Here is a 13,794-nt window from a genome sequence, read left to right on the forward strand (position 1 = left end):
ATAGTACTCAACCTGTGGACCCCTACAGCACAAAAGATCCAACTCTGAAAATTCAGAGCTCCCATTCCAGAGCTATCTGCCAAAAGGGGTAGTAGTGTCTTAACATGGTTTTAATCTGGTTGTGTTAATCAGATGGGACATTAGCAGAATTAAGAATTATACCAATCAGCCTTGATAATAAAACAAGTGTCATTCGTGGTAGCTGTGAGGATATCTATTACATTCTGGCCACCCTTGGCCTACTATATCAGGCTGAAGCCTGTTCAGCTCAAATGTAACCTTTGCATTCCATAGGGTTCATTTAAGAGGCCTGTCAGTTGTGGTAACCCTGAGCAAAGAGCTTTCAGCTTATCAAAAGCATGTTCCCAGGAATCAGCCTGTGTTCCCCTGTTTCATTTGTTAGCTATCTATGCTACTGGGAAATTTTGGATTGGGAATGTTGAGACTTGTACACTTTAGGAGATTTTTAGTGGTTGTCCTTTAAAGGTATAGTTTAAAAGGAATATAAAGAAGGCTTGGGGTGTCAGTCTTAGAAGAAAACCTCATAGCAGAGAGCTCATGGCTCTGCTAAGGCCTTTGAAGGCTAGAATTGGAATTAGTGGCTTAGCACATATATTTTTGCTTAAGTTCTTATAATCACTGACATTCACCAGTAATTTTACATCTTCATTTCTAATATTTTAGCTGAAGAAATTAAAAAGCTACGAAAACAACTGGAAGAAATCCAAAAAGAAAATGGCCGATATATTGAATTATTGAAAGCAAATGACATATGTTTATATGATGACCCCACGATCCACTGGAAAGGAAATCTGAAAAACTCAAAGGTGTCGGTTGTTATTCCGAGTGACCAGGTCCAGAAAAACATCATTGTTTATTCCAATGGGAGCCAGCCTGGGGGAAACAGCCAGGGGACAGCCGTTCAGGGAATAACCTTTAATGTTGGTCACAGCTTGCAAAAGCAGACCGCCAATGTGGTGCCAGTGCAGAGGACCTGCAAGCTTGTGACTCCTGTGTCTATTTCTGGAGTTTACCCTTCTGAAAACAAGCCGTGGCATCAGACTACAGTGTCTGCGCTGGCTGCCAACCAGCCTGTTCCCCTTTGTCTTCCCACTGCCATTTCTGCTCAAAATATTCTCGAACTTTCTACTTCCGAAAGCCAATCAAGTGTGCTTGGTGCCAGTGGTGGCTCACTGATCACTGTTTCAGTTGGCCCTGACCCTCACCAACATCATTCCTTGCACACATGCCTAAATGATCAAAATGCTTCAGAAAATAGCAGTGGGCAAGAGAGCCCTAAATCATCAAAGCAAACAGTTGTGTGTGTCACAAGCACCTCCTCCAGCAGCTCGGCAACTGCCTCTAAAGTGCATCATGGAACCAGATCTGGCCCGAGTGTGCAGGAGTTCAGTGGAGATTTGCAGAACACCATTGTTGTGTCCGTTACCACCACAGTAAGCCCTGGCCCTCCCAGGTCTACAGGTGATTCTTCTCCAGTGAGCGTTAGCAAGGCAGCAGACTCAGCAACTACAACAGTGGTGGCACCAGCTCCCAGCAGAGTAGTGAAGACCACCCTCCCAGTGAGCAGTCTTTCTGCAAATCCTTTGGACAGTGGTTGGACTCTTTCTTGTTCTTTGCCTTCTTCAAGTGTTAGTGCTTCAGATTTGAAAAACATCAGTAGCCTTACCCGAATCTCTTCGGCTGGAAACACACAAACAACATGGACTACTTTGCAAATGGCTGGAAACACTATTCAGCCTTTAAGCCAGACACCGTCTTCTGCTGTGACTCCAGTATTAAATGAGTCTGATACCAACCCTACCCCAAGCCTCCATAACCATGTGGCTACAGCAATCACTTTAAATAATTCCCTTCCAGCAGATAGGCCGCCAGTTGAGCAAGTAGTGGTCACTTTGCCTTCGTGTCCACCCTTACCTATGCAGCCACCAATTGCCCAGCCACAAGTTAAATCTCAGCCTCCAAAAAATATCCTTCCCTTGAATTCAACAATGCAAGTGATTCAGATGGCTCAGCCAGTCGGGTCAGCTGTCACTGCGGCTCCAGGTAACCAAAATGTCATCATTCTTCAGCCACCCAGCACAACCCCATGCCCAGCAGTGATGAGGGCAGAGGTTCCCAACCAAACAGTAGGCCAACAGATTGTCATCATACAGGCAGCCAATCAGAACCCATTGCCACTCCTCTCTGCTCCCCATTCTGGTCCTGTTCGACTTCCTGTTAATGGAGCCAGTGCTATAATAGGGTCTCATAATAATGTGCCAGCCCCACAGACTTTTGGAGGAAAGCATCTTGTCCACATATTACCAAGACCTTCATCTTTATCCATATCTAACTCAACTCAAACTTTTTCTGTTACCATGTCAAACCAACAGCAGCCTCAAACCGTTTCTTTAAATGGGCAGCTCTTTGCTTTGCAACCTGTCATGTCTTCATCCGGAACTACAAATCAAAGCCCTATGCAAATTATTCAACCTACCACCAGCGAAGATCCAAATACCAATGTTGCCCTGAACACATTTGGGGCTTTGGCCAGCCTCAATCAAAGCATATCGCAGATGGCTGGGCAAAGCTGTGTACAGTTGTCTATCAGCCAGTCTGCTAATCCTCAGACTTCTGCAAACAGTCAGCCCTGCCCAGCTAACTGTGTGTCACTAACCACTGTAGCACCTACCATGACAACAGATAATTCAGCCACACTACCCAGCACGTACAGTCTTGCAACAGCTTCCTTAGCAAACACTGTCACTTGTTTGCCCTCTACCATGAAATCAAAAAGACCGAACAAGAAGCCAGGTGCCAAGAAACACTTAGCAGCTAACAAGCCAGCATGTCCCCTGAATTCAGTCAGAGATGTGGGCAAGCTAGATGGTCCCAGAACAGACAGCTCAGCAGAGCCATCGTGTAGTGATGGACTGCTGAACAGCCTCCCTGGTGGCCTCCCATCTGTTGCTGTGTCCCAGGCAAAGAGTGTTAGTATTTCTGCTTCACATTCTTTGGACATTCTGAATTCTGAATCAGTAATCCCTGAGTCTGTGACCAAACCTAAGTCAGCAGGGGACTGTAGCTCATCCTCCCAAGAATCGGAAACAAATGAACAGTTTGCAGTGGCCCCAGCAAAATCCAAAGATTCTCCTCCCATCTTGCAAGAGACATCTCAGGGCACACCACCAACTACTGTAGCCTTGTCCAGTGCTACAAACTCCTGTACTTCAGCCAATGTGTTGAGTCCATCTCCTATCGAATCCCAGATTTTGGTTTCTCAGGTTTCTGGTATGTCATCCACTACAAGCACTTCAAGTGCTAACAGTATTTCTGAAGTAGAAATTGTGGCAGAACCTTGCCCCATTCAGCAGAATTCACTGGACACCATGCAAGCAGCAGGGCCTTTAAAGGGACAAGGTCTAACAATGCTGCTGTCTGATCTTACTAAAGAAAAAGACCTTCAGAAACCATCTCTTTCTGTTCAGATGGATCATCCAGATTTTTCTCCAGATAATTCTAAGATAGGTGATTCTAATGTTGGTTTGCATCCCAAGCAGGAACTGTTACTGATAAACGACGACAGAGATCCTCCACAGCACCACCCCTGTCTCCCTGATCAAGAGGTTATCAATGGTTCTTTGCTCACCAGCAGGCAAGCTGACTCTCCTATGTCAACCAGCTCTGGCAGTAGTCGTAGTTTCTCGGTTGCATCCATGCTTCCCGAAACAGCTCGTGAAGACGTGACCAGTACAACAGCTAACACATGTGACAGCTGTACCTTTGCAGAGCAAACCGATATCGTAGCCCTGGCAGCAAGAGCTATTTTGGACCAGGAGAACATTGAGAAGGGAAGGGTTGGCACACAGACTGAGATGAGGGAGGTTACTTCCAAGTCTTCTGAAACCTCTTTAGAAGGAGAGCAGCCTTTTAAAACACAGATCCGTAAGGAGCCTTGCACGGGACCAGCAGATGCAACACCAAATGAATTTAACTCTCAGGATTCAGTGGACGTCACAGTCAATAGGCCTCTCGAAAAATCGAGCTGTTCTCTGGGAATTAAATCATCAAATGCCTCCTTGCAGGTGCCTGCCTCTCAGCCGCCAAGTTTGACCAGTTTAAGTGTGAATAATCTTGTCCATCAAAGCAACGTCAGCCATCCTCTGGTCAGCTGCACGGGGTTATCGCAGACTTCAGAGCAAACATCTATTCCTGTAACTGTTAATATGCCTGTTGTATCCAGCTCTTATAGCAGCCAGCCTCCTGCACCACCTCTGATGACAGACTATCCCCAGGAACAGCTGAACAGCATGAGTAGTGCCGTACCAAATCCACAGGCTCAAGAACCCCGCTCGAAGCCGAGTCAGGAGAGCCGGAAAGATTCTGCAAAGCGTGCTGTACAAGATGATCTTCTACTGTCTTCAGCCAAACGGCAAAAGCACTGTCAGCCAGCCCCTCTGAGGCTTGAAAGTATGCCCCTGATGAGCCGGACCCCAGACAGCATTCCTGATCAAACTCAAATGATGGGGAGTCAGATCCCCACCAACTCTTCAAACTCAGTTGTTCCTGCTAGCAACCCAGCTCATGGAGACGGCCTTACACGGCTTTTCCCTCCTGGTAACAACTTTGTGGCGCCTGCATTGAGGCAGACTGAAGTTCAGTGTGGTTCTCAGCCTCCAGTTGCTGAGCAACAGCAACAAACTCAGGCAAGTCAACATCTGCAGGCCCTGCAGCAGCATGTACCAGCTCAAGCGGTGTCTCACCTTCACACCAACCATCTCTACATCAAGCAGCAGCAGCAGCAGCAGCAACAGCAGCAAGCAGGGCAGTTAAGAGAGAGGCATCACTTATATCAGCTGCAGCATCATGTGCCTCATGCAGACAGTGCTGTCCACTCCCAGCCCCATATTGTGCACCAGCAGAGAACTCTACAACAGGAAGTTCAGATGCAGAAGAAGAGAAATCTCATTCAGGGCACTCCTGCCTCTCAGCTGTCCTTACAACCAAAACACCATGGGACTGACCAGTCAAGACCCAAGAGTGGTCAGCCACATCCTCACCATCCGCAGATGCAGCAACAGATGCAGCAACACTTTGCAAGTTCCCAGCCAGAGAAGAGCTGTGAAAACTCTTCAACTGGCCGGGGCCACCATAACCATGCCCAGAACCACATCAGTCAAGAGATTCTGCACCAGCAACAGGATGTTGGAAGCAGACAGCAGGGTTCAGCAGTTTCTTCTGACCATGTATCCGGTCATAATACAATGCAGAGGCTTTTGCCGCCAAGAGGCTTAGAGCAGCAAATGGTGTCCCAACCCAGTATTGTGACCAGGTCTTCAGACATGACCTGTGCTCCACACAGGCCAGAGAGAAACCGAGTGTCCAGTTACTCTGCTGAGGCTCTCATTGGAAAGTCATCTTCAACTTCGGAACAGAGAATGGGCATGTCTATTCAGGGTTCAAGGGTTTCAGATCAGCTTGAAATGAGAAGTTATATTGATGTTCCCAGAAATAAAAGCTTGGCACTTCATAATATGCAGGGTCGCATGGACCATGCTGTCCCTCTTCCTGATTGTCAGACATTCAAACCAGCGGGAGCCAGCCAACAGCCCCAGAGTAATTTTGAAGTACAATCTTCAAGAAATAATGAAATAGGTAACCCTGTGCCGTCACTGAGAAGTATGCAGTCACAGGCTTTTCGAATTAGTCAGAACACTGGCCCACCACCAATCGACCGACAAAAGAGGTTATCTTATCCACCAGTTCAAAGCGTCCCAGCAGGAAATGCTGTCCCACCAAGGGACAGTGAGAACACGTGTCACCAGAGTTTCATGCAGAGTTTACTTGCTCCTCACCTTGGTGACCAGGTCATTGGGAGCCAAAGGTCACTCTCAGAACATCCAAGGAATACACAATGTGGTCCATCTTCAACAATTGAATATAATTGTCCTCCAACCCGTGAAAGTGTTCATATTAGAAGAGAGAGTGAAAGTCAGAATAGGGAGAGTTGTGACATGTCTTTAGGTGCAATTAACACCAGGAACAGCACTTTGAATATTCCTTTTTCAAGTTCCTCTTCCTCAGGAGATATTCAAGGTCGAAACACAAGTCCCAATGTTTCTGTGCAGAAGTCCAATCCCATGAGAATTACTGACAGTCATGGGACCAAGAGCCACATGAACCCTCCTCCGGTCACATCCAACATGCATGGGGTTGCAAGGCCAACTTTGCCACACCCATCTGTGTCTCATGGAAATGCTGACCAAGGGCCTCCTGTACGTCAGGCTAACTCTTCAGTTGCCCAGAGGTCAAGACATCCCCTGCAAGACAGCAGTGGTTCCAAAATCCGCCAACCTGAAAGGAATCGATCTGGAAATCAAAGACACAGTAGTGTCTTTGACCCAAGTCTTCCTCACCTTCCTCTCCCTGCTGGCGGCAGCATGATTCTTGGACGTCAGCAACCTGCTGCAGAAAAGAGAGGGGGTATTGTTCGTTTCATGCCCGAGAGTCCACAAGTCCCTAACGATAATTCAGGTCCTGACCAGCATACACTGTCACAAAATTTTGGTTTTCCTTTTATTCCCGAGGGTGGCATGAATCCACCAATAAATGCGAATACTTCCTTCATTCCACAGGTTACCCAACCTAGTGCCACGCGAACTCCAGCTCTCATCCCAGTAGATCCCCAAAACACTCTACCTTCCTTCTACCCCCCCTATTCTCCTGCTCATCCTACTCTGTCCAATGACATTTCAATCCCTTATTTTTCTAATCAAATGTTCTCCAATCCTAGCACAGAGAAAGTAAACAGTGGAAGTTTAAACAACCGATTTGGATCCATTTTATCTCCTCCCAGACCCGTTGGCTTCGCTCAGCCAAGCTTTCCCCTTCTCCCTGAGATGCCGCCAATGCATATGGCCAACTCTCACCTATCCAATTTCAATATGACATCATTGTTTCCGGAAATAGCAACAGCTCTTCCTGATGGCTCAGCGATGTCACCTTTGCTCACCATAGCAAATTCCTCTGCTTCTGACTCTTCCAAGCAGTCCTCAAACAGACCTGCTCACAACATAAGCCATATCTTAGGTCATGATTGCAGCTCGGCTGTTTAAATCCAGAGAAACTAAATGCGAAGGTTCGGATTGAGTTGACAGCTGTTCTTGTTTGTACACGTGTGCATTGAGGGAGTTTGTGTGGGTATGTGTCTTTGTTTTGGATAACCATTTTTCAGTTAGCTTCTGATTATAAGGGAGCCATGTCAGAGAAGATGCATACACTGGGGTTGTCAAAACAATCACCTCTTATTTCTGAGTGATGTACTTTCTTTGATCATCTAAATGATTTACCTTTCTAAGTTTGACTTGTAAATCTTTTATTCCCTAAGTACTAACCAACAAGAAGTTGAAGAGATCTTGGCACATGCTGGATGGTAGGAAGGAGCTGAGATTCTAAAATCAGTTGTTGATAAGTTATAAGATAGATAGTCGAGATAGTTGGTTTGCAAATCCAAAAATAAAAGCAACATGAAAAAACGTGATTCATCACTCGGTGATGTCAACACCTAACAATTCTCAGCCACGGCAGGTGATAAATTGATAGTAGGCTAAATTCCCATACATAAAATCAAGCAGATAAAAAATATATGAAGTGTTTGACTCCTGAACTTGGTTACAGAGACTTCTTTCTTAATTATAATTTTAACAAACTACCTAAATTTCATGTCTTGTTCTTCAAAATAGGGAGTCACATTATCCTTTAATGTGCCAAGATCATGGAAAGTAAAAGTCTTCCTAAGACAATGAGCCTTAAAAATACAAAGCAAAGATAAAATACAGAAATGTTTTCCACTTAGTACTTGGGTTTTGCATTAGGCCAAAGAATAACAGACATTGTATTGTGGCTTTTCCTAGGGTCACCTAGTGATTAGTGCTTCATCAGTTGAGTAGATGTAGTATTTTCTCTTCATTCTATTTATTTGGTCTTGAAATAAATTAATTTACAATCATTTAAATATTAGAACTGCTCAGTGAATACTGTTTTTAGAAGACACATTTGAGCCTTTTCAGATACTTCTGAATAGGGGTTTAAGCTGTCTCAGTATTTTCATTTACTGATTATTTATATTAAATATTGCATTGTAAATTGCATTATTGTTCTTCATAACAATTATAATAAGAAAATGAATTCATTATTTTTCTTGTAGGTATGAAATGGTGCTTCACAAAAACACATTCTCTGTGTATCTGAGTTCGTGAGTGTGAGTGCGTGTGAAAGTGGGTTCCCAAGTCTAGCCTGTCCTTGCTATTGGAGATGCAGATCACATTGTACATGGTAAACAGGCATAGTCTCATCTCAACTAAAAGTGAACAAATTGGAAAAAACAGCAGGATTGCCATCTGCAAATGGGAAATCGAGGCTTGTTCTATAGCAGTGGTTCTCATCCTTCCTAACGCGACCCTTAATACTGTGTTCCTCATGCTGGGGTGACCCCCAACCATAAAATTATTTTCATTGCTACTTCATAACTGTAACTTTGCTACTGTTATGAATCATGATGTAAATATCTGTTTTCCAAAAGTCTTAGGCAACCCCTGTGAAAGGTTATTTGAAACCCACAGGTTGAGAACCCCTGCTCTAAAGCATGCTGTAGTTTTTTAAAAGATTATTATTAATATTATTATTCTCTCATACATTACATCCCAACTGCAGTTTCCCCTCCCTCCATCCCGCCTCCTCCACCTCTCTATTCTCTAGATCCACTTCTCCATTTCCCTTCAAAAAAAAAAAAGGGGGGGGCGCTTCCCAGGGATATCAACCAAACACTGCATAACAAGTTACAATAAAACTACAGAAACCCTAATATCAAGGTTGGACAAGGCACCTTGGTAGGAGGAAAAGGGTCCTGCTGTAGATATTTTTTAACACCACTGAATTAGTAATTAATTTTAAAGCATATATTAAGTCTTGAGAACTTAAAACTAAGAAAAAAAAACTTATGTACTAAATTTCTTTTTAAACCATTTAAACTCTTAGCTCTCAACTGTTGCTCCATTCTGGTAAAAACTGGAGAGAGAAGGACGGATGCAGAGATAGCCCGTTGGCTTAGTAGAAGCGAGCCCAAGGGCCACAGAGGGTTTGGGTTTTTTCCTTTGGTTTGTTTTCATTTTGTACTAGTCTGGTCAGAGCCCTGGTCAGAGTAGTCGCCACCAAATGCCTGTCTAAGGGCCCAGCAAAGGGCTTCTTGTGCCTTGTCAGTTTCTGTTGCCCCAAGTCACCCTTCCTGGTGAACAGAGCAAACCCGTGTTTCCTCCCACTTAGTGTTCCTGGGGGAGAAGAGAAGTTCACAGTTGCATTACTTAACTCATGTACACCACAATAGAAAGGTTGCTGAGGAAAAAGAATCATTTATGAATTGCTTTAAGCATTAATATGCAGAGTGGTCTTTGTACTTGGAGGCCCAGTTTGCCAAGTTCATTAAACGTAATGTTGTGTATGGCCAATCCCCCTCCCTCCCCCTTCTCTTAGTGGCCGTCTTTCACACGTGCGTCCTTACATCATGATGGCTCTTGAGTTTGGAAGGGCAGGCTTGTGTTATTGGATCCAAGGTTGCATGCTGTGGAGAAACTCCAGTTTTGTGTTGTGTTTCTGAGACAGGGGTCTTGCTCTGTTGTCCAGACTGGCCCGGAATTCCTGGGCTTAAGCAGAACTTCCACCTCAGCCTCCTAGGTAGTGGGACTCAAGGTGCACCCCACCACCCAGCAGAGAAGCTCCATTTGTGACTGCGGCACTAAGTCCTAAGCCTGTTAAGACTTTGGGTTATTTTTATTGGGTTGTCTGCAGCTCAGCTCTGTCCTGAGATAGCATTGCATTGTCAGGGTTTTCATGCCAAGAAGAGTACTGTGAGGTTGTCTGAATCTCAGCCTTCTGTGAGATGTAAAAGTCTGCAAATAATTGGCTCCTGCTCACATGTGGCCCTAATTAAATACATAATGCACTTGTGTGTTAGAGATCATTTCATGCATGGACTCGGATGAGAAAGAGTTTGCACTTGGTTTAAAAGTCTGGGTTCTTATTAGTGTTAATAATTAAAGCTAAATGATTTGGGGATGAAACTCAAATGGTTTCTGGTAATATCAAGATAAAACTTTTGTTGAAGTAATGGCAGAAAATGCAGTCAAATTTGGTTATAAGTTTCATGTTGTCCTAACCTTTTAACATGACTATGTAAAGCATTTCCACAGATAGCTTTGTAATTTCTGGAAGTACACAAGATCATGTCTGCCTCCTAAGTGAAAGTCATTGATTAGCGCATTTTGTTCTGACTGTTGATCATACAGGATCACTAAAAGTGCTCTGTTCCTTTGGGCATTCCAAAGTTAAGTTCTGATGAAGAGTTTTAGATTTCTCTTTGTGTACTTCAATGAATTTGTTAAATATGTCAACTATAGATGAAATAAATCCATTTTAATGTTTTTAATAGACACTGGGTTTTTATAAGTCTTGTATTTCTCCAGGAGTTCTGTTTCTGTTTTCACTAGCACAGCTCTGAGATGGCAGCAGTCGCTCCCTGCAGAGTGGAGGGCAGGATTCCCAGTGGTGGCGGTGTGATGTCAGAAGCCTGCAGAGTGGAGGGCAGGATTCCCAGTGGTGGTGGTGTGATGTCAGAAGCCTGCAGAGTAGAGGGCAGGATTCCAGTGGTGGCGGTGTGATGTCAGAAGCCTGGGGGTTCTAAACTCTGGCCTTGGGAGTCCCCAGATACTGGTCAGAATTACGCTGAACTGCAATGGAGGTTAGCTTTTTACGTCAGCCTTTTAGCGTTTTAAGGAAACTTCTTTTGCCTTGCTCTTGCCTTCTAACATTAGCCATCTCGTGGAGAGGCTAAAACTTACACTCAAAAAACAATGTAGACATACATTTTAATGGAAACATTAAAATGAGACTGTTACTGTGATTCGGGTTTTCCCATTCCTTCACACAGGTGTGTAGGCTCGAGCTCTCGTTTAGCTGTTCCCCTTCAAGCAGATGGCAGGCAGCCTGATTTGTCCACGAGACAGTTATGCCTCCATGTTGGAATGTGATTGGGCCCACCCTCTCTATTAGACCAGTGTGTAGTAGTGGGTCCCCTATGCCTCTTTCTTAAACAGCAACAATTCCTCAAAATGCCATTAGTTTGAAGTTGGTAAACTTCTCCCCTGTGGTGGAAGGAAAGGTTAGAGGAGGAACCAAAATAGATTAGCTCTGAGCCTGTATCTCAATGCCTGAAAGGCACTCCAGGTCTGTTCGTCTAGGTACTGACTGACTGGAAGAAGTGTGCCTTTGGCTGTTCTATCTGGAGGGCAACCATTAGCCAATGACCAGAAAAACTAGTATGGACTTAATCTCCGAGTGGTTGTTTTGCAGTGTGTATATGCAAATTAATTTTTTCTAGAGATGCGTTTCAGGCTGAATGTCAGCATTTTGTTTTCTTTTCCCAAAGTTCTACCAAAAAGCAAGGGTTTTGTTTGTTGGTTTGTTTTGTTTGCTTGCTTGTTTTTTGCTTGACTATACTCTGTATTCTGCTCATGCTGGGCTGAATTCTACTATAGTAAAATCTAAGCTGTTCTTAGTAGCTTCCTGGGGCTCACAGTGCTCAGATGGAGACAGCCCATGTGGGCTGGGAAAACACTGAGGACCCTTGGGCTCAGAGTTTCTGGTTCTGACCCCACACCTCTGCCCTGGCACTGCCCTTTTCCTGAAACCGTGCCTCTGATTCCTGAGACCAGATCCCAGAACATGTCACCCAGCCGGCCCCGTGCTGCAGCGAAGGAGCTACAGAGATGGCACATGCTGTGAGATGATCAGTACAGCCGATGCTTCTCACTCTTGCCTTACCGCCTCTGAGCCATTGTGGACAAAGTAGCTAGCAAGTTGTGTCGCTGAACCTGTACCTGAGCTTGTGAGGCAGGCCGTCCTTCCACATCCTCATTTCCATGTTGGCATAAACTCTACCCAGTAATTGTTTTTGTGGGGAGGGGGTCACACGTGTGTCGACAGGTGCATCATAAACATAGCTCAGCTTAGGCTGAGAATGCCGGGCATGATCTGCAAGCTGTTCTGGATGAATGCACAACCTGTCATTAAAGTTCATGAGACATAGACAAAACCTCTCTTGTAGCACGTTTTTAAACAGAAAGTCTTTAACCTTTTGGCCCGGTTGTGTGTACAGCTGTCCATGCAGTTTGTAATAGGAAACTAAAGTTGACCCATTTAATTTTGTCTTCCCTCTTCCTGAGACCTCTTTTCCCCCCTGCTCCTGAAGTCTTAAAGTCGTTTCCATCTCTAAGGTCACTGGGCACAGGGCTTGATGATAGTGGTAAATTTTCAGGCTGTTGAACTTCTGAGAAGGGACCAGACAGTGTTGCTTAAGATGCTGCAGTTGTGTTAATGTGAAAGAAACATCTTCCACTTTCAGCAGGTTGTGTGTGTGTGTGTGCGCGCGTGCATGTGCGTGTGCATGTGTGTGTGTTCATTTTGGTTTTTTAAAAAGGTTGAAAATTGAGGAGAACATGATTACTTTCACAGATTATTTATAGATACACTGGTTGTGATGCTTACTGTCGGCAAGCACCAGGAAAACACAAGTTTCAGTGCTTCAGTAGTGTGATCTGTGTACCTGTGACCCAGCCAGCAGTCTTCTGTGCACTGTGTCCTATGACTGTAAATCACTTGGTTTATAATTCTAATGGAAACTAATTTGTTTTGTAATGGAATACAGAGCAGATATGTATAATAGGATCAGGATTGTCCTACAGCTGTAAATAAGAATAGGTCCTGTTTATTTTGACATCTTTTTACAAATGCATTGTATTAGGATGTGAATATTCCAAAACACGCTCTTGTTTAAAGTTTTGAAATTTTATTGTTAAATGTAACATTTTAATGGTTGTAATAATTATTTGTATGGAAATGGATATAGTATTTTATTTAAGAAAATAAACTTTGCAATTTTTGCATTGTGAATTCTCAATTTTTTCCTGGTCATTCCCCATTTCACTGCAGATCACCCTGTCTCACATCTGAAGTAGTATAATTAAGTTTTTTTATCTGTCTGAAAAGATGTCATGGCACATTCCTGGTGGGCATGTGTTCCTAAGCATTACACCTCAAGTAAATCAGTTATGATCGGGGCACACCTGTACATTCCTTAGAAAAAGTCAAATTAGGATTTCACATATGGAAGAGTATTCGGTGATGATTGAGGCTGAACACTCCACCGAGTAACGGGAGAAACTAAAACATAGGAATTTGAGATGAAAGCTGATGTTAGGCCAGACAGGGGTCTTCGCTGAGAAGAGCACATACTGTTCCTGCAGAGGATCCCATGTCAGGTGCTTGCACCGCCTGTAACTCGTGCTTGAGGGATCTAACACCCTCCTCTGGCCTCTTCAGGCATCTGCACCCACACTCATACCCACTTAGATGCACATAATTAAAAATTAAGTCCAAAGAAAGTTGGGGGACCATGAATGGTGGCACACACCTTTAATCCCAGCACTTGGGAGACAGAAGCAGCCAGAGCTACATAGACCCTGCCTTAAAAGAAAAAAGAAAAAACCCTGAAAGTTGGATATTTTACTCTAACTTTATCAACTGAGTTAAGAGCTTACCAAGCATAATTTATGGGGGGGAAACAGTGAATTGTACAGTATAAAAATTTAGCCGGGCAGTGGTGGCGCATGCCTTTAATCCCAGCACTCGGAAGGCAGAGGCAGGTGTTGAATTAGGAGCGGCGGGGCTGTATCCCCGGCACCC

General features: G+C 44.3%; 1 protein-coding gene across 2 annotated transcripts in view; it reads left to right on the plus strand.

The window, feature by feature from the left end:
- Usf3 (upstream transcription factor family member 3) overlaps positions 1-13,520 on the plus strand; it is a 54,200-nt gene extending 40,680 nt beyond the window's left edge. For both annotated transcript variants that reach the window (XM_005345012.3, XM_013352417.2), the window contains exon 7: positions 685-13,520. In XM_005345012.3, the coding sequence (XP_005345069.1) occupies positions 685-7,115 (6,431 nt within the window). In that variant the 3' untranslated portion in view covers positions 7,116-13,520. The remainder of the gene's footprint in view (positions 1-684) is intronic.
- Positions 13,521-13,794: the final 274 nt, after the last annotated feature.

This window comes from Microtus ochrogaster, chromosome 2 (genome assembly GCF_000317375.1).
Source record: "Microtus ochrogaster isolate Prairie Vole_2 chromosome 2, MicOch1.0, whole genome shotgun sequence".
NCBI lineage: Eukaryota > Metazoa > Chordata > Mammalia > Rodentia > Cricetidae > Microtus > Microtus ochrogaster.